The 23,065-nt window shown below is 38.0% G+C and overlaps 1 protein-coding gene across 1 annotated transcript in view; it reads right to left on the reverse strand.

Moving 5' to 3' along the window:
• Nucleotides 1-5,486: 5,486 nt before the first annotated feature.
• Nucleotides 5,487-23,065, reverse strand: part of MYBPC1 (myosin binding protein C, slow type) — an 84,313-nt gene continuing 66,734 nt past the window's right edge. The window contains exons 23-30 of the mRNA XM_026083888.1: nt 22,157-22,324; nt 21,546-21,634; nt 20,007-20,202; nt 19,157-19,296; nt 16,731-16,890; nt 14,959-15,095; nt 14,019-14,205; nt 5,487-5,587 (exon numbers count right to left, since the gene is read on the reverse strand). Coding sequence (XP_025939673.1) covers nt 5,487-5,587; nt 14,019-14,205; nt 14,959-15,095; nt 16,731-16,890; nt 19,157-19,296; nt 20,007-20,202; nt 21,546-21,634; nt 22,157-22,324 — 1,178 coding nt within the window. The remainder of the gene's footprint in view (nt 5,588-14,018; nt 14,206-14,958; nt 15,096-16,730; nt 16,891-19,156; nt 19,297-20,006; nt 20,203-21,545; nt 21,635-22,156; nt 22,325-23,065) is intronic.

Consider the following 23,065-nt stretch of genomic DNA (forward strand, 5'->3'; position numbering starts at 1 on the left):
CGGAGGGGAGCGGCCGCCGCGGCCGGCAGCGCTGTCGGGGTTCAGGGCCCCGGGTAGCAACATCCCCGCCCGCCCCGCGGCGTCGCCGGAGCCACCTTCCCGCCTGCCGCCCGCCGCCGCCATTTCCTGCGGCGGCGCGTCGTCGCCGGGGCGACGCCTTCCTGCCGCCATTTCGTGCGGTGCGGGGCGTTGAGGGGCCTCGTCCCCCACTGAGATTTCTTTCTTTTTCCCCCCCCCTCTCATACATCTTGTTTTCTTCCCGCGTGGCGGCGTGTTTCGGGAACCGGTTGCTGCCACAGCAAGGCGTGAAGGCAGGGCTTGTGCAGGCAGGCTGTGAGCGAGGGGCCTGCAGGACAGCGCAGCCGAGCCTGTTGAGAGGCCATGGAGAAATAACCCGGATTATACCTCCCAGGGAGGTGCCCACCCTGAGAGCAGGCCCTGATCCCGGAGGGCTGGCACTGCCTCCGCCGGGACAGGGGCATCCGAGCATGGCACTAAGCAGGACTTCTCTCAGAGAAGGCATTTCGAAATACGCACGTCTTTTCAGAAACAGTGATGATTTAAACAGTTTTTTTTTTAAATTCATCTTGTGAACAATTTTAGATTCCAATGTCCATGAATCTCTGGGATGATACTTTTTTTGAATGTGGCCAAGGAAAAGTGTATATGCAAATCTGTATGAAAGACAAAGTGTAAAATACAATCTCTGACCAGTCTATACCCTAATGATATCTACTTAGAAGTAGTCATTTTTTTAAGTTACTCCTTTTGGGCCAGAGGTCGCAGCTTTCTGGCCAAACAAAACACGTTCCTGGACAGAGCAGTTTCCTGTTATTCAAAATAAGCAGATTCCCTTGTCTAATGAAGTTGATATGTTTTTGAATAGGTTTTTCTGCCAAAAGGGTCAGGAACGTTTGACATATGGAAAAGGGTGGTTTCAAAATCACTTGACATAGTATATGCATCCCAAAATGCTATGTCATTATTCTGCCAATTTCTTTTACAGTTCAGTAAATACAGTACCGTACTGTGACTGGGCTTAAGGGCCAAAACAAAGAGAGGAACAGCCAAGAAATAGGAGCGGGGAGGGGTAACACAAAATATAATGAAGGAAAATTGAATGACAGCCAGTTAAGAGGAAGGCCAAAGGGAAATGAGACAGTTATGTAGGTTCAAAAACAGCCAGACCCCCAAACCACTGGAATCACTGGGTTTGGAAGAAGGTAGAAAACGTCGTTTCTTTAATTCAGTCTGCATCAGTGTTGTCAGTGAACATAATGGTACTGATATTTATGGAGAGGCAGCTCAAGCTTTTCATGATGCCAGGAGAAAAAAGGTGTATTTTTTGTCTTTGTAAGCGTTATAACCAAAACACCACTACCTCTGTGTTCTTAATTAGAAACTTAAGCAATCAAGGCAGAAAGAAAAAGGAAAAAAAAAGGGAAAGTACGAGGAAAATAAAAAAAGAAAGTGATATAGAAAGTGAGTGCCAATTGAATAGAGGAAGAAATGTCTTTACTGTTGAATTTATCACTGAGTTTACAGATAGATTTGTTTTATATTTTGAAAAGTATTCAGCAACAAAGCATAGCATAGCAGAACCTAAAACTAGAAGTCCAGCGTGCTTTACATTTTCAGCACTTCCTCAGTATTCAGGATTCACTTTTGCTTCCAAATGCTTTTTGCTTCCGCAAAGCAGCAGCTTCACTTGTCAATCAAAGCAGGCTGTGAAAATCAAGTGACATTAAGTACACTGTGCTTAAAATAGAATGCCTTTTGCTCCAGAATCTCAAAATGCAACAGAAAACATTCATAAAGTCTCCCTTCACAGTGCTCTGAAAAAGGTGGCACTATTCTTCTTTTTTTTAACAAGGAAAGTACAGGAAGATTAAAGAAACAAATCTTAATGGAATATTTTTTAGCATTTCTGATTTTCAGTAAAGATCTCCTTATAAACAGCATATCCTGATTTAAACATCCTTTAAAAGATTTGCATGTGTGTTTCTCCTCCCCTTTCTACATTTGTGTGGTTATTTTCAGTGAGGTAAAAATGGGCTGACACTGGCTATGTTTTTTTTCAATAGGAATGCGTGGCTGCAGGGCCCTTATCAAGCCCCACATACACTGGTCCGAGACCGGATGCTTATACAACAGTAACATTTGTACACCAAATGCCCTTCCATGTGCAAAGAGAACAAGCCAAAAGAAAACAAAATATTTTTGTCTGACTTAAAAAAACCCCCACACTCTTGTTTATTTATTTTTTTTTTTTCTGATGTGTGTTTGTTAGAGTCTGCTTTCTTGTTCCAGGTAATAACTTTTGAAGACCTTGACCTGTTTCAGTCAAACTGAGCACCAAGGCAGAGGTTTCAAAAATACTAAGTTCCTACCAGGTTTGTGAAAGCAAAAGCAGACAAGAGCAGACAAGAGGGTCCTTACTAATAGTGCTATTGAAGGACAGCTGAACTGTAGCCTAAACCCCTTTTAGCTGTCGGAGATTGTACATAGGGGTCAGATAATATGAACAATGCAACTAGCTGAAAACCAAACCAGTTTCACATCTTACTGAACGTCAGGGAACACAACCATAAACCATATAAGCACTGCTAGTTTCACTTTTGGAGCTTTTATGTTTTGCTTTTACATTGTATCACAGGACTGGTTTTGTTTGCAGTCCTGGTTCATTCCTAGGTCTCTTTGGACTTTACTAATTTATTTGAAATTCCACTTGAACCTATTTTAGAGAAATTTTGTCTTGGGAGCATTGGACCATATATTTTACAGCACGGTGTTCTGCGGCTGCTTCTATTCTCCCTGGGTTGTTTTGCATAAAGTTTTTGTTACCTGTAGTGTGTCTCTATCCTCCCAAGATAGTATTAACCTCAGATTTCATTAGCGTTCTCTTAACTCTGAGTTTTAGGTCACTTCATTTCATCTGTTGAACACCGTCCCTGGAGAATCCCACTAGGCAGCAGATCATAAATCAAAACTTTATCTTTCATTATTCTATATTTAAGGTTCTTCAGCTGGTTTGAGATCTTGAAATTCCTTTCCTATCCCATCCAATCCTGTCCTATACCTGTCCTATATCCTAGTGGAGTGTATCCTATCATTCCTCTCAAAGTAATTTTCAATTAATTTTGAGCCCAGAGGCTTGGCTGGTCTGGGTAGTTATTGTGAGTATGGTTTTATAGCACACTAATGCCCCCTCACCTGGATTCCACCTATGACCCAGTACCTAGTACTTCCTGTTGGCAATGTGCATTTAGAACCCGAGGGACAGCCAGTTGCAAAGCAACTGAGGTGGGATTAAGGGCATCTGAATATGAAGTTTACCGTTCAGGCAGTGAAAAGTAGCTTAGTTCAGCTTGTCTTTTAACGCTGTTGGCATCTGGTAGAAATTAGAGTAGCTAATTCTTTCTGCAGAAAGCCTATAGAAGCAGAGATTTATGCTGGCCACCAGGTTATTATATATGATATCTTAAGGCTGAGGCAGCAGGTATATAAGCTTACAGCTGTAAACATAGTTGCACACAAAGCATAGATGGCTATGCACATTCTTTTTGGCTTAATGAAAAGCACAAACTCATGCTAATTAAAGCTTATGTTGCTAACCATAATAGGTCTCAACCAAGTGATATTATTTAAATGAGGGCCATGTGCTTAAAGCTGCAAGGCATGTATTCAAACTGACCCTCTCCCCCAGCCTTGCAGGCTTAATGACAGATGAAGAAAGACTTGATTCACTGGTAAGATACAGAATAAAGAAAAAAATTCAAACATTGATTCCATTTTCTTTTTCTTAGATATGTTGTGTGCTTTCATGTGTAGGTGTGTGTGGAAAAGAGAAAGAACTGGTTTTGGTAGGAGCAGGGTGAAATGCAGGTTAGGGGGTTCCAGGATCACTGGGAATGGAGAATTCCTTCCTTGCACAGAAGGCAGCATGGAAGAAACCACAAAGATAAGGAGAGAAGAAAGAAAAAGGATCTCAGAACAAGTGAGTTTGACAGAGCAAAGCAAGAAAAGGCAATCAAATTCCCAAAGTGAAAGAGGAATTGGTAATCCAAATGTAAAAACACCAGATCAGCAATGGTTGTTCATAGTAACAAATCCATTTATTTTTCCATGATTGCTAAATGCTAGATGTTTGAAAATGCACTGACTTGAAAAATAACCATCTTGCAATGACTTTGCTACTGGTCTTAGTAGACCATTATCTGTATACACCATAACTGAAGACAATAACTAGTCAGTTAGCTCATAACCTGGCCTACCTATATATTTGTACTGAGAACTGGTAAATGACAGGAAAGTAAAGAACTGACAACCTAGTCAAATAATATGTGATCTTGTATCTCGCATGCTTGAGACTTTGATGGGGACTTAAATGCAATACCACCACTGCTGAAATATTACTAATAGCCAGTTCTCTTAGAGGTTAATGACCCCAGAGCTGGAAGATTAATGCAGCCATTTTAACTTATCTAAGACTTTTTCGCCTTACACAACAACAGTAAACTCACTAGGGGTAGACTCTGAGTCACTTATCTGCTGTGATACCTGCCAGAACTCAGTGAATTGCTGAGGAAAGCGGCTGATCCAAAATGATGAAAGCTGTCACTGTTGGTATTTATAATGTTTTATATTGGAAACATATGGATATTAAATTGACTGGATCAGATATAATTTTTTTTCTCCATTCACATTCTGCATCATGTAAAAGTGTAAGCCCATTGGATCATGTGACTGCTGATACTGTGTCCCACTCAGTATAGTGGGCTCAAGTTCCTGCATCACAGTATGTGGAAAGCAAACAAGAAATGTGGTAAAATGAGACAGAACAACAACTAAAAAAAAGTAAACAATAACTTGATAGATCTTAAACACTTCATATTTATTGTACATTAAATAAAACAATTTCAGTTCAGTTGGGAGATTTATGGGAGGGATTTAAGAAATCAAAACTTCTAAAGGAAGATATGTTCTGCTTAAATGATCTTTAAGTACATATGTATTAATTACGTATAGTAAAACCATATTCTGTAAAACAATTCTCAGGTGAATAAGATATGCTATCAAAGAGGTATGTAGTCCAAAGGTCTTATTGCACAGCTACTGGTTAATCCATATGCTTTCAGCCTGAGAAAGATATGCTTTGTCCCACTGAGTACCAACTCTGACTGCCTCCTCATGTTTATCACACAGCTTCTCCTCTTTCCTTGTTAAAAAACAAAATACAACATCAAACAGAAAATAAAGCTGAACGTTACAAAATGTGTGTTGTCTTCAGTTCATTTCATTTCAACCCCAAAGCAATCCATGCGTATTCTTTCTTTTCAGTAAGCGCAGGTAGGGAAAACAAAACAACAAATAAACAAAAAAAAAATCCCCAACCACACGTTTGTTCTGCCATTGCAAGAAATAAAATGCTGTAATTCTGGCTACCAGTTTCCAACGCAGTGGCAGGAAGCACTGTGGACGGGCTCTCACTTCCCCTCAGTTTTGTCTGGCTGTACTTCACGCATATATGAATCAATGACATGCGGAGGCACTCCATCCATTAATAGTCTGAATAGCGAAAGACCACCTACAAAAAAGGAACAAGACAATTTTCAGGTTGAAGGTCCCTGGAGCAAGAGGCTGGTACCATTATTTTCCTGGCTTAAGTGACAGCTTTAGTCGATCCCTATCCTATACTTCATTTTGAGATGTGGTAAAATTCATGCCTGTTCAAAAGGCCAGCACAAGAATTAACCATCACTGAATCTTTTTTCTGTGGAGGACTTGTACCGGTCTCTTGCCCAGGGCAAGTTTCATTTCTGGCAAGTCATTTTCTGTCATTTGTCTCACCCCATGCAATAGGCTAGAAGCTTCACTGCAAGTAAGCCTCCTGATTTCCATTAGGAGTGTAGTTGAAGATGGAATTCAGCCCAGAAAGAACAAGGTAGAAAACACCTGACACCAAGGGATAAAGATGAGTGGCGGAGAGCATGCAGAGACATTCAGATGATTTTAATGTTGGGTTTTATAATAGTTCATAAGTATTTAGCAAAATATTTATCCCATTGCTTGAAATTTACAGCTGGGATGACATATGTAAAAGAATAATACAGAAAAGTCAGGATTTTAGATGTAGGTGCCTAAATTTAGACTCCAGAGAGAACGGATGAAAGTCAAAGCTTTCTTCTTCTGGGGAAGACTTGAAACGAAGAACAACTTTCAATTCATTTTGGAATAAAAAACAGATGACATGAATCACCTTGGATCCAGGTGCTTACTCTGTGAAAGCTCTGCCTGTCGCTGGGGCTGTGGGGCTGCCACATGAACCCACAGGAGGGATTTACCCCACACTTGGTTCCAGCCGCTGGCATCTTTGTTAGCTGCAGCAAATGAATGTCCATGCTCACAAGCCCCCCTGAAAATTTCCTCTAGCCCTGACAAAACTTTGCTTCCTGCCGCTGTGAAAACGAAGTTTCTTCACTTTGCAGTTTTATGGTTGGTGTCAATATTCACAGAGCAGGTATCAGAAGTAACATTCAGGGCCTTTTAGGTCTACATGCTTTAGGGCTTTGGCTTGGTCACAGTGAGTAAAAATTGAAGCAAACGTATTTTAAATCCCCTTGCCATAGTATCAACCTAGGCTTAGAAGAAAGCCAATGGAAGTCCTCAATGTTTTATCTGTTGTTCTTGAAAAAGGGGCAAGGCACATCTTTAAAGTAGATTTTTAATAATTTTGGCAATCCAAGGCAAAATTTCTGTCACTGCCCCCCAAAATATGTGTGTCTGGTGTCTAATGCACCAGTGGGGGCCCCCTGGATCCCACTGACATACAATTAGTCATTTAATACAAATAATCCAAATTAGAGCTGAAATTTCATGCCATTGAAAAAAATGCCATGGAAATCTGTAGAAGAAAATACATGAATATTTCTATTAATTTCACTGAAATCAGCCGGCATTTGGAAGGAACAGTGGGAAAAAGATAAATATTTTGCTAAAAACATTAGCAGTTGTCCTTTTTCAAGGGGAAAGGTGGCATATGTGGTAAGAAAACTGCATACCATTGCTATTTCTCTTATAAGTCTGTGTGATTATTCCATCCCGCAAGTTGCAAACCATCCACTAATAACCGCACTTACCTTCTCAGCCTTTTCGGGAGCGCACCAAAAGTTTTAAAGCAAAAGTACATTTTGAAGAGGAAGATATTACTGTCTTTGAGTGCTTCAGCTAAATGCAATTGAGCTGATCTTTACATACAGCAACTGTTCTGATTACAGATTTAAGGAATTTATAACCTTTATTAACACAAGGATCATCCAGTTAAAGTGCTATTAGTCACTGGGGATTATAAGTAACTGTGCTATCTCATTTAACACTGTTGTTGTTTCAGAGCTGTTTGTTCCCAACTTTAGGTGGATGCACAATACAGACAAAAAAAATGCATGCTTTTTAGCGTTCTTTTCAACTCATGAAGTGCAAATTGTGATAAAAATCATTCCTTTTTTAAAGGAAAGTAAGTGTTGAATAAATATTTCATTTATGTAGAGGTATAATCCTATATGCAAATAACTGTCTGTAAATGCAGAATGCTCTTTCATTACTTGCATTTTATTCATAATAATGAGTTATCCTAGCTCATGCTGTGTTAAATTCCACTGAAGCATGTGCACTATTAGAAAGTAACGGGATGTACTACTGACAGGGATACTATAACAAGCAATTATTATAAAGATCTGGCTTTAATATGCATTAAAACTATCATGCTACTCATTCCAAAAACATTTTCATTAAGTAACATAATGAAAATCATGCCATACTAGGCAAACTTTGTATGACATGAAAACAGACATAAGCTTCATATGCAAGAACCATATGAAAGCTTACCTTAGATGACAATATACATTCAAAAATCCTTACTGTGTAACTAAGGGAGAGAGAGAAAGAGAAGTAACCATTGAATCACAAACACAAAAGTGGAGAGAAATTGTTGAGTAAAATTATGTTTACAATTATGACAAGATGATGTTTTAATCCTTAGTCATGTAAAATAGGTAGGAATAAAAGCACATGAGGAGTAAAGGTAGGGATTCAGTTCCACTTCAAAATTATCAGTAATATGTAAAAACTATATTAATATGTTCAAGTAACTATAACTCCTGTAATTAGTCTAGAGTATTGATTGGAACCAAATTATGCACCTGACAAAGTTTCCAAACGTAGCTTCAAAAGAAGCTAACACATATATATATATAGTGTTTTCCGCCATGGGAAAAAAGCACACACATAACACTGAAACATATATATATATGTCGAAACTCTATAAGGCAAAATAATCAAGTACAGATGAATTACATAGCTATGCACTAAAATATGTACTTTGTCACACATCAGCATTTACATTACTTAAAACATGCCATTTACTCTATAGGAGCCCTTTAATTAAGCAATTTGACTCTACAGAACATACATACATATATATATATATATATATATACATATAAAAGCACTTAATTTTGTAACTATTGTAGCCATTTAGGAAAAGTACCTTAATACTTCAAATACTACAGGAACATTATCTAGCCTAACGTGTTTTAGGTTGGAAATAGTAGATTTTGATGCATAAAATAGTGGAGACAAGTTTCTGGGCATCTCTATCATTTTAAAACTGCTCTGTCAATATTCTGGATTTGGGCAATGTTAAAAGCAAAGACATTTCTATAGAAAAGGCCAAATTCTCTGCCATTAAAATTCACTGATACTGAATTTAAAATCTTCTGTAGAAGCATATGGAGTAGAAGCATATGCTTGTAAGTATAAAGTTTCCACTGATTTCAACTGAATCAAGATTTTGTCCTTAGATTTTGTAGTGTAAGTGCAGGCATGGATTAACATTTTGAGCACTAATTAGTAACCAAAGACTAATCTATAATAAGGAATGTTTTTTAAGAACAACAAAAGACTTTATGATACTTCTGTTCTTTCAGTAGTTCTACAAACTAACTTAGAGTTAGCTTTTGAGATGCAAATTTCTATCTCCTGAAAGGCGTCAGTATTCTGGTTAAAGGTAGTTACAGTTATTAAATAAATTCTTTATATGTACAGGTGGTTCTATGCAAACATAGCAGAAATATGTCTAAATAATTTGTAACTCTGAAGTTAAATTCCTTTATTCTTGATTACTTTGGCCTTCTTTGCTCATGTGACATAGACATTGTATGCCATGAGCCACTAGCTAGTTTAATCTAAAAAAAGCAAGTAAATACACACCTTGCATGCAGAAAACACATTTTCATGTGAAAAGAGAGGAAGGGAATGAAATGGAATGTCCAATGGAGTATGCTTATTATAAACCTGATTATTCCCCGCCAAGAAGAATGGTTCTCCTGGGTTAATTACTCCGTGATATATCACTGCAGAATTAGAATATTCATAGTGGTATTTATTCTCATTTGAAATTCTTCTCAATTGATTTTAACACCTTATTTTTCAACATTTCTCATATAGCATCTTTGCTATCATCAACCTATCAGAGTGATCACCAACCTTGATTTCACTCTTCAGGTGAACATTCTCCAAAACCACTTGTTTCATGATACTTGAAGCGTGATGCTTTATGGGTATCTTTTCATTTACCTCAGTGAAGTTAATAAGGAGTCATTTCTTTATTGTTTGTAGAGAGAGATTTACAGCCATATCTAGGGACCTACCTCAACAAACTTTAAAATATAAAAATACATACTTTTTATATTCCTTAGTAAGCTGAGTATGAAGAATATGAGATTCTGTGTATGTGTCATTGTTCAAGTTATATATGAGGTAGAGCTATTCTTTTCTCTAAAATGTATTAGAAATAGAAACATGATATTTTTCAGCACACGTATTTTTTAAAAAGCCATTGTATATACAATTGTACTGAGCAGGATGTAACTGCCATTTTAAAGTTCACTCAGCAAAACTGAAAATAGAAGAATGAAGTACTGTCTATCTGAAGTAAAATTAGCAAAAGCAAAAAAATTTTTTGAGGATAAAATAAGGATTTAAAAATGAACCATTTGTTTTTGTGCTCATAATTGCCATTAAAACATTTCCAGAAATTAAATTTAGTAACAGCTAGGGGTTTTAAACTGACACCTAAAATACTGTAAGCAAATGGCTTGGCAAGTAGAAAAGTGTAGCACAGTGAGAGTATTCATGGCCTGAGTATTCATAGCTCCTCAGTTGTTCAAACACAATGTCAAATCCGAAATCCTAGACTGTTCTCTCAATAATTCTTCTGTGGCATTCTTAGGACTGTGCATATATATATACATGTGATAAACTTGCAATCTTCAACAGTTCAGAAATAGGTGGATAAAAGAAATTCTAACCAACTTAAGGAAATTTCACTTACTGCAATATATACTTTTGTGTAGCATAGCGCTGTTTAGCATAACTTACTATCGAAAGATCTGTAATAATAGCACTGCAGCTAGTATGTTCACCAGGTATGCAGCATGGCCTTGATCTTGTTGGCCTTATTCAGGCAACATTCAACTGGATGCCAGTATTACAAATTTAGACCCTGATTGTTCCTTGCTGGAGTAAAGGTGAACCAGTTTAACCTATACGTATAAACACATCCACACACTTACACACACACTTACACACACACACACACACACACACACTGCAATCCATTTCCAGTGAGTCAGAAACCCATAACTCTTTGCCCTGTGCAGTCAGTTGAACATCCCTCCTAAATGAATAAACAGGCTGGGAAATTTAAGAGAATGATAGTTCAACAAATAAGTAGACAGAAGCATGAAATAAGGTGTAATTATGTTTTTATGCTCTGGTGGCCTAATACTTGTTTGCATTTGTCTATACCACACAGCAAGCCTTGAGCCTACCCTGGTTTGCCCAGCTACAGCTGCTGTATTCCCTGAATTCATCAAACTGCCAGTCATTTTAAGGCTGTCAGCACTGAACCCTTACCACAGCTGTATGGTGCCTACGCCCTACAGGTTGCTAATCTGAGTGTTCTTCAAAAAAGGAGACTAACGTGACAGCTAAATCTGCCAGGATGCAGAAAGGAGTCCCAAGGGGGGTGATGACTCCCAGCCCGAAACCCTGGGGAGGGAAACAGGACTCACAAACCACATAGGCTTGGTGGGAGGGAGCAGGGCTGCACCACGTGATGGTTAATTTGGGACTGGATTTGGAAACTAACTGTTAACTAAGAGAGGTGGGACTTCAGTTAATGAAGCAGCCTGTCACATAGCTAAGGAGAGAGGAGTGACACACAGCCCAGCTGGGATACTGGCTAACAGTGTTTTTTGAGGACTTCTTCCAGATGTGATGCAAAACCAGGATATTGTAGAATCAAATGCTCTAAGATGTCTGTGACACAGTATTTAGAGTCTATTCCAATTTTTCAGTTGATCTTCTAAAGTTTAGATATTATCTTCTTCAAGAAAAAAAAAAGGTATTTATGAGGCTAGAAATGTCTATGCTACCAACAGCTTGCAGTCAGTGAGTGTGGGAGGTTTTGCTTAAAAGTGGGAAAGGGTGGACCCAATCTTGAGAGGTCTTTTAATGCATTCTTTAACCCTAACAATAAACTGTAATGCTGTCATTTGTCTAACCTGCCCTTAAAAGCACTTGGTAGCAGAGGCTCTACAACCTCTGCAGGGAATCTGTTCTAGTGCTTCACTGTCCTTACTGCTATCTACCCTAAATGTTTGTTGCCATGTTGCTAGATATACTTTTTTTTTAAATCAGACAGCCATTGTGGAAAGAATGAGCTGTTTATGGGAAAGGCTTGGCAGCCTGTGGAGACATTGGATTGTGCTCTCTGTTTCAGACCCCTACTCAGAAAACTGGACATATAAAAGTTAAATAAATATGTCAGCAAAAATTCTCAAGTAGGTCATCTCAAATGTACCTAATAACTGCTTTAATGGACAGAACTATAAAGTTTTTTTCTAATAAATTACTTATAATTATTATATATATATATAAATATATAATTTCTAATAAATTACTTATAATGCTGGAAAAGGATCTAAGCATTTGCAACATGTTTCAGATACCAGGACATAAATGTCCAATAGCAAGAAATTGAATTCTAAACTCATCTCTCAAAAACTATAGCATAGAACAGCCTTCTTGGAAAGGGAATCTGAATGAAGACATGGCACTTGTATCATGCTTCAAAACCAGCAAACTATAATTTATCATATCTCCAGTGATAAAAAGATCCAAGATCAGCATAAGCATCCATATTTCACAACAACTGAGAAGGGAATTACTGAAGAACAATATGTAATCTTGGGCAACATTTGGACTTTGGGGTTCCTAAACTGGACTGGCATTACTTCAGTTATCTCATATTTAAAAAATGTTTCATAGTACTCTGTACATTATATAACAGAAATTCTTCTTAAAACTAAGGATAGAAAAAAAGGCTTCATGTATTCAAAATGTAGTATTTGATGGTGCTACAAGCAAAGTGATGAAGACTAAAAAGTGAGAACTGAATGTAAATATGGGTGAGGACTTTAGTGCTTGGGGATTTAGGAAGTTTAATGAAATAGCAAACTAACTTCGTCTTTTGGCATAAAGAATAAACGAAACAACTTTCTCAGGTGATGACATCTTCTGTTACGCTGTGAAATAGAAAGTTTGCTTGGGATTAAGGAAAAGATTCATAGTTTTGAGACAAGGACATCACTTTTTAAACACAAGATCTTAAAAATAAATCATGCCAGTTAAGAAATATGATATTATGCATATTTCATTAGTTATATATACAACTTTATAGACCAAACATTTATTGCAATATTTCCTTGCTAGCAGATTTGAGCTGTGGGACAAGATACATCAGTAACTGCAGAAAATGCAAGTTGTAATCCAAAACAAACACAACACAATTCATAAGGATATTAAACATATTGGTTTTCATTACAGATGAACATGATGGTTGTAATATAATTAGGGCCACATGCAGATAGCCTGAATTCCATATAAATTCCTGAGTTAGACACTTCCTATTGGTTGGCTATAGGCAGTTTGCCTTACTTAGAACCTCAAAATCATTTTTTTATAAACACTCAGTTTTTTCTATAATCAAGGCAAACAGCTTTTGGTGGAAGTTAGTGCAGCTAAATATGACCCTGCTTTTTACTAGGAAGCAATTTTCTGAAAAATATTCTCTTTAGATTATTCATTAGTATTCCAATCCAAATCCTATTGCCATTCATGATATCCTAGTCAATGCTAAACTACTTGGAATTCATGAAATGTATCTATTAATGAAAAAAAAGATAAGTTTTCAGCAGTAAAAGTCTAACTTCTTCTTCCTCTTCTCCTGTATTTGCAAAATCCATGATTTTGAATACTCTGTTGCTAAAGCAAAAACAGCAATTCCATTAACCAGCTTTTGTCCTTGGGAACAGTACTAATTTTTGCCACATGTTTTTGCTAACAAACTACACTAAGAGGATTTCCTTGGAGGCAAATGTTTGTTTTGTTTAATACACCATTTTAAGGCAGACAAAATCTGCCTTGAACTAATGTTTCTTTCTGTTCTTTTCTTCTCCCCTCCTTCCCTTTACATTTCCTTGAGATCTGTCTCCTATCCAAGATGACTTTTTTAATGTTGTCCCAAAGACATGTTCCCTGTGACTGAGTCTTACTAGAGTTTGTGGTATAGCTATATATATAGCTAGAGTTAAGTGGTGTAGCTTTGCAAGTTATAGCCTATCATTGTTTCACTTGTGAAAAAGCCCTTGCAATCAATGAATGCTTGAACTGGGAGGTGGGAAGAGGGTTTAGAGCAAGCACAACATGCTTGCCCTCTAGGACATAACAAAGCTACCAGTATAGTTTATTTTATCCTAACCAAGCTATTATTTTCTCCTGGGAAATTTTTTAAAGAGTTTTTTGAACCTTCCTTTGCATTTGCCTTTCATACTTTTGACTCCTACTTTGGTGGTATTCAGAAAAACAGTGTATTTGCAATGACTTAAAACTCTTACCTTTCACTTCCAGTTTGCAGTCAACTTCTGCCTCTCCAAGTTCGTTGATTGCTCGGCAGGTATAAGTACCTCCATCATATGGACTGGGTTTGCGGATCTCCAAGGTACAGACACCTTGGTTACTGAACATTCGATATCTTGGGTCATTCATTATAATCACTTTGTTTTTCATCCAGGTTATTTTGGGCTGTGGTAAAAATAAAATCAAAACCACATGCACAGACCTATGAACTGAAATATTTTTTATCTTTTTGTGATATTCTGCTGAAGTTGAATAATCCTCCAAGTTAATCAGTAAAGCGTGTTTTTAAAATAATTTGCACACAGAACAGTCAGAAACTGTGAAGGTGCACAGTAAACAGTGAACATGTTCTTAAGAGAAACACTCTTGAGTTCTCATTTTACTGGGTCAGTTCAGTTTTTCACAACGGAAAATGGATCACAGAGACACAACTCACAAGAAACTGGTTGCACAATGGTCTAAGAACCTATGTGGTCCCCAAGTGTTTTTGCAATGCACTATCTTAAACAAAAAAAAATTAGATTTTTATAGACTAATTATGGTTTTATTTTAGTAACAACCTTTACTGATACATTAGCCATACAGCTGGACCCAGTATAGCCCAGTCATTTGCTGAGGTCCTGTCCTTTCACTGGGTTATCTGTGGATTTAATAACTATTACAATACATATAGCAGAGCTAGGTAAAGTAGGGGCAGAAGGAGATCTGTCTCGCAGTACAGCAAATCAATGGCAGAACTAGGAAGAATACTTAAGGAACTTGTTCCACTCCTTTTCTGTATTCTTTAGAGCCCATACCACACTTTCTCCTTCAGCCTGGCTTGTGAATGAGACAAATGGTAAAAATGGTATTAAAATTTTTATTGTCAGATTAAATTCTCTTGTGGTTTAATTGATTCTGTTAAGAGATATGCTGTACCTTGGGGTTGCCTCGAACACTGCAGTTCAAAGTAGCATTGTAACCAGCTATGGCAAACGTGTTAACTAAAGGCTGAGTAAACAGTGGTCGTTCGCTGAAATCAAAATCTTCGTAAACTGGATATTTGTAGACTTTACCTATGAAATGAAAATCCAACATTTTAAAGAAGTGTTATAGTGTAGCTAAATATTTCAGCATCTTAGAAAGATACAAAGAGTCTGAGGCTGTTCTGATCTGCACTGCTTTGTGTACCAACATAACTGGTAATTGCATTTGGGCAGTTCCTGTGCACAGGTATCATTAAAGGTTTTTGCTTCACTGAACCCTGATCCAAGCTCTCATATTGAGTCCAGTGCAACGTAGGCCTAGGGTGAAATAAGAGTGATAAAAAGCAATTCCTATAGCCCGTCTTTTGTTCACAATCCCTTTTCTAATAGAAAAGCAGTTTTCTTTTTAACAGTGGAAGTAGGTTCTAGTACCAGCACCTTAAGTTCTTCAGCCTTTAATGTGGATGCTCATTTCCTGATGATCACAAGAGGAGTTTTCTGTGGCCAATATATACTGTGGGAATTGTCCTCTATGTCCCTGAATTTAGGCTGATTGTCTTCACACTACACAACCTTTGCATGTAGAGCTAGGCAGGAGATTTTGTCTGAAACAACTTGCTGGTGCAAAGTGCTAATTTATCAAAATCTCCTGGTTTCAAAGCATGTTTGATGAAACAGGGATCATGTCCAATTGCCTGCCAGCTTATCTAATGGGTTGTGTGGGAATGCGGGCTTTTTCTAAAGCTATGGGTCAGGGACACTCTTGCAATGTTAAATGTTTCCAGATTGGAGACCCTAGGGCTACCTTGTTGCCCACTGTGGAGACAGGAACCAGAAAGTCCCTGAAACTCCAGCATTAACTAGGAAGTGGCTCCATGTCCAAGTTCCACTGCTGGAAGCCCCAAAACCTTGAGAATTTCATTTCAGGGTTGCCTGGTTCCCCATCATATGTCAGGGAGCCTGGAATACTTTTCTTTTTTTCCCGGGGCTTCTAGATTTTCTGCTCTGAAGAAGGAGATCCCTGTCTGTGTGGGTTGTAGATGTCTGTCCTCCGCATCATGGCAATCTATATTCCTTTCTTTCAGACAAACTGAGGTAAACTGGTTTGATTTTCTTCCTTTAAACCACTTGTTTGTAGAATTTCCCTTCCATAAAATGGCAATTAACAATTTTTTTTTTTTGTTTCAAGTGCCATTCTGCACTCAAACTTTCTGAAATGTCAGGACTTCTGACACAGCAGAGATTCTGAATTTGTCCTGCTCCACCTGTGAATAATGCTCAGTGGGGGTTAAGCTTACCTCTTGGATCCTGCCCTAAAATGGACTAGAAGCACTTGCACACTTGATACCGGGTCTCCACGGGGAGGCAGTAACCTACCGCTTCTAACAGAACAGCTTCTTAACTCCTCTTTCAGCTCTTGTCAACTTAGAGCTGTCAGTGGTGACAGGAGTATGAGATCCAAGATCATAGAAAGTGATGGAACATGAGAAAAAAGTCCCTCTCTCGAAAATAAAATATGGACCAGGTGGACAAGCCAAAAATGTAGTGTCCTAATATGAAATGTCCTAATATGGAAGAAACAATGACTTGTTAGCTGTTAGTTGCACCTGATCTTGGGGTTAGGAATGTATGTGAATGTTTGTAGACACGGCCTTTAGTTCTCATCACCTTCCATACTCTGGAAACACCCCTTCCCTCTCGATAAGGAATTGATAATTAGCTAACCATCTTTTGCAATCAAAGCACTCTCTTTGGTCATTGTTGCATCCTCACTGAGGCCGCACATGTTTTCAGCAAAGATCCGGAAGTAGTACTCATTTCCTATGACAAGTTCATTAATGGTGGCGCTGGTGCGGTGGTAGTGCTCAACTACTGTGAACCATTCCTGAAACACACAAACACAGAGCCTAAGCCTCCCGGCAGTGCACAGCATATCTCATCCATTAACTGCTTGGAAGGATCATCAAGCCTGTGGGAGTAAGAGATTTTTTTAAGGGTACATTGATGATTACCGACGTAGCGAAGCTAACAATAATTAATCACCCATCTGAACTGGTGATAGTATCACACATAGTTCACCACTGAGCACTGCAGGCTGAATGGAAAGTGAACCCTGCTGATTTGTTGCACTCTGTTAGCTGGGAGGGATCTTTCTAGGACATCTGATATTATAAAGATTGCATCGTGCAAGGCAAGGCAGGCTCCCTCTTTCAGATTCCACTCTGCTGGCAGAGAGTATCGCTGCAGATAAGAAAACTGCAGACTAGGGGAAAAAACAAATCCCTTTACAGTAATGTGTACTACCAGAGGCTGATGCACTAATCTGCCTCCTCTTCCACAAGTTGAGTGTTTATGAGAAATGTAATTTTATCCAGTGATTCCTCCAGACTGAAAGCCAAATCTAAAGGCTGAGATGGGGAGGTGGGTTTTAAAGCCTCAGCCTGCAGCAAGAACAGACAGCTCAAGTGGAGAACAGTATAAAAGTCAGTCAGAAATTTTTGCCTGGAAGGAGACAATAGAGAGGAGTAATATCAATTCTTATGTGATTACAATTTGAGAAATAGTTTGCAAATAGAAGGCACTATGAGCTTGCAATAAGCAGCTCCGGAAATTCAGGGCAGTGCATAGCAATTTGTGATCAAGGCAACTAGAAGACAGGAACAGGCAATCGCTTGTCCTCCTCCTGAACAAATTATTGTTGACGTGACCCCATCATTTCAGAATTCCTCTGATTTCGGCACTGCGCACATCTCTTGGAAAGGTCTGAGAGTTTAAGTGCATCCTGTTTCAGGCACCTATCTGTGTAACACTTGCAAGAATCATAGCTAGATGAAAGGCATCACTTTAAGCAGGGCATGTGGATTCTATCCTAGTACACAATACCTTAATAGTAAACAGAGATAAAAGAGATTAATGCTAAAAATACATTTAATGTAAAACACAATATGAGCACAACAATGTTTTTGCTTTTCTTTACTCTGCCCTACCTAGTTTTCTTGCTTTTCTAAAGATGTGCTATTCTAAAGGTGTACTTTTTAAAGATGTACCTGTGTTGAGTTTCCTGTGCCACAGTTTGCACTGATATTTTTTCATTTTAAGAGCCATGTTATTTTAGATTTCCCAGAAATATAGATAATCATATTCAGAAATGGACTGCCACTCCATAGAACTTGGAGTGTTTTGTTTTTTTCTCTGGGGAACTATTTTTAAGGAGCTGCGTTTTGGGACACCGACCTTCTGTAGAAGACCAGCTGTGCCAGAACCACAAAATTCCACACTAGAGACAATGCAGGAAAACTATGTCATGAATGACCCATGACGCTTTGGACCCTAGACAATGCTGTTGTTGCTTTCTCCTTAAAACAGTAACTTAGAGACAGGGGACATCATGGTTATGACACCATGGTTATGGTCACTGTACAGAGACCATTGCATGTTATGATCTAAAGAGAAAGGAAAAATGAAGAATGGGAAGGGAAATAGAGGCACAAGAGGAATGAATTGATCAGACCTTGGTGCAAATCAACATATTAAAGTTCTTTTGGGGCAAAAACGTTCTCTTAAGATTCCCCAAATAATATCCTAGATTTCCAGTGTTCAGATTTGTAGTATTAAATGTAAGAATCCAACTACTGTCTTTTAAAGAAGTATAAAATTGATGTTTGTTTAATGAAAATAATAAACATTTTTATGTCATATTTTTCACCTGTAAATCTCAAAGCATTTTATAAATTATGTATGTATCATATCCCCCTGTGTAGCAAGGAGTGGCAATGACTTACACTGCAACATTACAGGGATAAATGCAATAGTGCTGCATTTTGATTCTAGTAGCAACCTGCTGCCTTAAAAATTAATACTTTTGTTTTTTATTCTCTGTATTGAGAGAAAGGAAAAAAAGCAGAATTACTTCCCTCAAGCCCACCTGTCCTTTCCATGCTAGTCCTCCTTTTTTGCTTCATCTGAAAACATTTCCATTTCTAGATTTTAGATACAATAAATAGGGGATATTTAAATGTGCTTTGCAGATTTTCCAAACATTGACCAGTCAGTGCTTTGTCCATCTACACTACTTTAAGCAAATAAAGCAAACTTCTTAAGGAAGAAGTTCATGAGTACATCAGCCTTTTACAAATCTACTTATCACTTACCATACTCTTCTTGTCTGCTTTTTGAATAGTGTACCCAGTAATGGCAGCATTGCCATCATCTTTTGGTGGCTTCCAGGATAAATTTACATTTTCTCCCCAGACATCCTCAATCATTACCACCTCTGGTGGTCCGGGGCGATCTGCAATGAAAACATGGTAGCTGACATCTTCCACTGTTTGCTTTCTCTCCCTCTTTCTTACACACACATGGCAAACCCAATGTCAAAAGAATGCCAAGATTGCAAAACAAAAGTTTTAAAAGTTAGGGCATGCCAGAGCTATGAAAAACTTAACTTGACCACTTTGGGGGTATGAACTATAATATGTTCCTTAATTGCATAAGGATGTGATATTTTGGGAAAGCTGTAAGCAGTTGAAAATGTGTTCTTAAAACAGGAAGTGTCAGTCACTTTAAAGTCAGTGTATCAGTTTTGCACATTGTGTAAAGAAATAGATTGATAGAAAAGTAAATGTGTTTTCTTTTCTTTCTTTTCTTCTTTCGTGTTCTTTCAACATTTAGGGTTTTTCCACATTATGCTGGTGAGAAATTTTCTACCATTTCTGGCTATTGCTACCATTCAACTGGAAAAAGCTTCCATACTGGATAAACAAGAACATGAAAAACAAAACAATAAAGTATTGAAAGGGACTGGCATTTTCTGATGAGCACATGCCATTGCCCAGGGAGGTTTATTTAGAAACCACAAATCTTTAGCCAAGTAATCTGATGTGGAGAGTTATCACTGTAGAGAAAGATGCTCTCTTTGGGATACCTCTGTTTTCCCATAGCCTTGAAATGGCTGGAGTAGGCTTCTCTGGCATGTATTTATTTTAGTTTTTCAAAACATACCAACGATTTGAATATCTATTGTAGCTTTGTCCTCCAAGTTCTCTACTTTCACTTTCATGTCATATTTTCCAGAATGGCTCCTTTCTGCCTTTCGAATAAAGATGATAGTGTCATTTTCAGTGTTGCGGATGTTGATTTGGTTCTTGTCTACTGGAGCACCATTTTTCTTCCATGATACTTTTGCCCTTGGTTTTCCCTGTAAGAAGTCAGAAAAAAATTGATATATGATTTTGGGAGAGAGAGATCGTGTTAGTCTTAAAGGGGAAATCAAAACCATCCTAAAAGAAACAGTGAGAATTCTTTTAAAAACACGCAGCATTTGAGAGGCAATCCCATTAACTCGCCTGAAATGCAGCGTTTTTTAAGAAGCAGACTGAAAATATTTGCAAATTCAGGCTAAAATTGCACAAACAATTTCCAGTTTTCTAAAAGAAAAGGAAAAAAACCCAGAAAACCTACAACAAAATGTTTCACCCTCTAGAAGTGCCTGTATTCTCTACACTGCCAGTAAAAGAGGAAGGCATCTGAGTAAATAGTGGGCTGGATCTCTAGGGATCCCTACTGCTCTTCTTTTGTTGGGAAAGCACTTGGAATGGTTATTAGGTAGACCAGATTGACATGTTCTGTCATGGGGTGACATGCCTACATTTTTGGTAGGGCAGTGCCCAGTTCAGGTACTTAAATAAGACGAGAGTGAATTCCACTTGCATCCCTGTGGGATTTGTGCCCCTCTGGGGACAAGCAATATACACTTGCTATCCAAAGAGGGTAACCTCACCCCTTTTTTGAGTGCCTTAGCTTAGAGAATAACCACAGAATATTGTTTTATCTTCTTGGGAGCAGTGTATCTTGTTGTGTATTGATGAACAAGCTTTTATTAACCTTGTAGAAGTCATATTATGCCCAGTGTTTTTATGCATGCAGAGAAGACTTAGAAATGAATTCAGTTGTAATTCTTGTCTTCAGAAGAATAAGGACCCTGCCAGTAAAGAGGAACTCACTCTTGTAAAAGGTAAAGGAATGAAGGGTTAACACTCTGCTGTGGGAAACCTGTGCTATGTCCTTGGAAGTAGTGATACTGTAGCTGTGATCCCAAGGATTTAAAAATTGCTGTGTTTCTGTGGGAGACAATGAAACTCTGCCCAATCTGCACCTCCTTTTTCCTCGCTCAAGACAAGGCAATGATTAAATGTTACAATCCCACCCTTGACACCATATTTATTACTGCCAGCGTAACTGCTTTGTGTCATGCTAGTGATTATCTCATATGTGATGTCTGCTGGGAGGATTTATAAGTGTCCTGTGGATGACCAGATAATGAATCAGTCTGTGTGTGCTAGTTACCCAATTAATTAATTTCTTTAACATTATGTCTTTCAGAAGTCAAAGAAAAAAGCTTTCAGACACCTATGTATATCTGTGTGCTTCTACGCCTGCTTAAATTAACTTACTGTACCACCAAAGTTACAGGAAAGGAAGCTTAAAAAGTGGCAATATAAGAAGAATGAGTATTTTCCTATCTGCATTTTCAGTTCTCACCTGGAAAGGAATAACAAGATTCACAGTTTCTCCAACTCTTCGAGTATAGGTTTGTTTTAAGTGTCTTGGTAGACGAATCTTCGGAGGTTCTAAAAAAAAAGAAAGCTTGCGTTTGACATTTATCTTCTTTTATAAGTGGGGCAATACTGGTGCTGATCATTATTAGTATGAGAATGTGTGGTCTGCAGTTCCTAGAAGTGACTAGTGAGTGAAGTATCTTAAATATTCCTGGGTACCACAATGTTACACTGTATTGACAGTACACTGCCAGTGTTTGTAACCCCAAATACTATGGTGATAAGAAGGGGTGAAAATCTTAGCTCTATTTAAAAAAAAAGGAAAATCAGGTTCTAGTTCTGCAGAAAAAAAGCCTTTCAAAACCTGAGCAGTGGTGAAAGAATTCAGACTTCAGAACTTGAGAGATGAAGTCTCAGAAATGAAAGAAATAAAAAGAATCCCCAATATTTTTAAGGACAGTTTCATGATTTCTAGGCACTGCAAAATGACTATATGGCCATATCATGTGATTAGCTAGTAGGTATTAGCCTTAAAAATAACTAAGTATGGAAACAGAATATATTTGTGTGTGAGTGTAAGCAAGAGGCTCTTACCTATCACTTCCTTGACTAAAATAGGCTGTGGGTGGTACCTAGGCTCACTTGCACCAGCAGCATTCACAGCTTTTACTCTCACAAGGATTTTTGAGCCAGTTGGCAGGCCATTGATAGTAAACTTCATTTTGTCTGTCAGTTCTGGGTTAGCCACGATCCATTCATCCGCTAGTTTAGGGAAAAGAAGATGGGAGGGAGAAGCAAAGGAACAGGGAATTATAAATATAACCACTGCACCAATGAGGAAAATCACAGAATGGTAACTGATTGAAAACACACTGAAGAATTCCTCTATTTTGTTTTCTAATTAAGGTATAACATGATATTGATTCACTTTAACCATACATAGGAAATATGCTTCTAACAGTAATGGATTTCTGCCAATTATATGTTTATATTTAGATAAATAATGTTTTTAGAATGTGGCTACTTTTTAATTTTACATGAGAGAAATCTGATTAGTCTTTAAAGTCAGCTGATAAAAAACAAGGTGGATGGGGAAATAGAGTAGATTTCCGAAAGCACTCAGCATTGCTTTAACAGCTTCCTTGGAAAGAAATGAGTTTTAGAATTCATTTCAATAAGATCACAATTAATTAGACCAGTGCTGAGTCCCCTTGAAAATACCATTCAAAGTGCAGAGATGAGAGAAGCACAGGGTATTTACAAAGTGCACTGACATGTCATCTCTCCTGGTGCCTTTAAAAAAGGAAAGCTGTATCATAAATATTCACATAATTACAGCCTTCTCAGTTTTTTTTTTTTATTCTACCATTAGGCAGTTGCATATAATCCATAGAGTCATTGTAACAGTACATTCAGAAAAGCTCCAATTACAAATGATACTTCCTTTCCCATCCTGTCCACCAAGCATAGATCACTTTAATGCTGCTGACACCTTGACATTTA

Source organism: Apteryx rowi, unplaced genomic scaffold (genome assembly GCF_003343035.1).
Source record: "Apteryx rowi isolate R43461 unplaced genomic scaffold, aptRow1 scaffold_62, whole genome shotgun sequence".
NCBI classification, from domain to species: domain Eukaryota; kingdom Metazoa; phylum Chordata; class Aves; order Apterygiformes; family Apterygidae; genus Apteryx; species Apteryx rowi.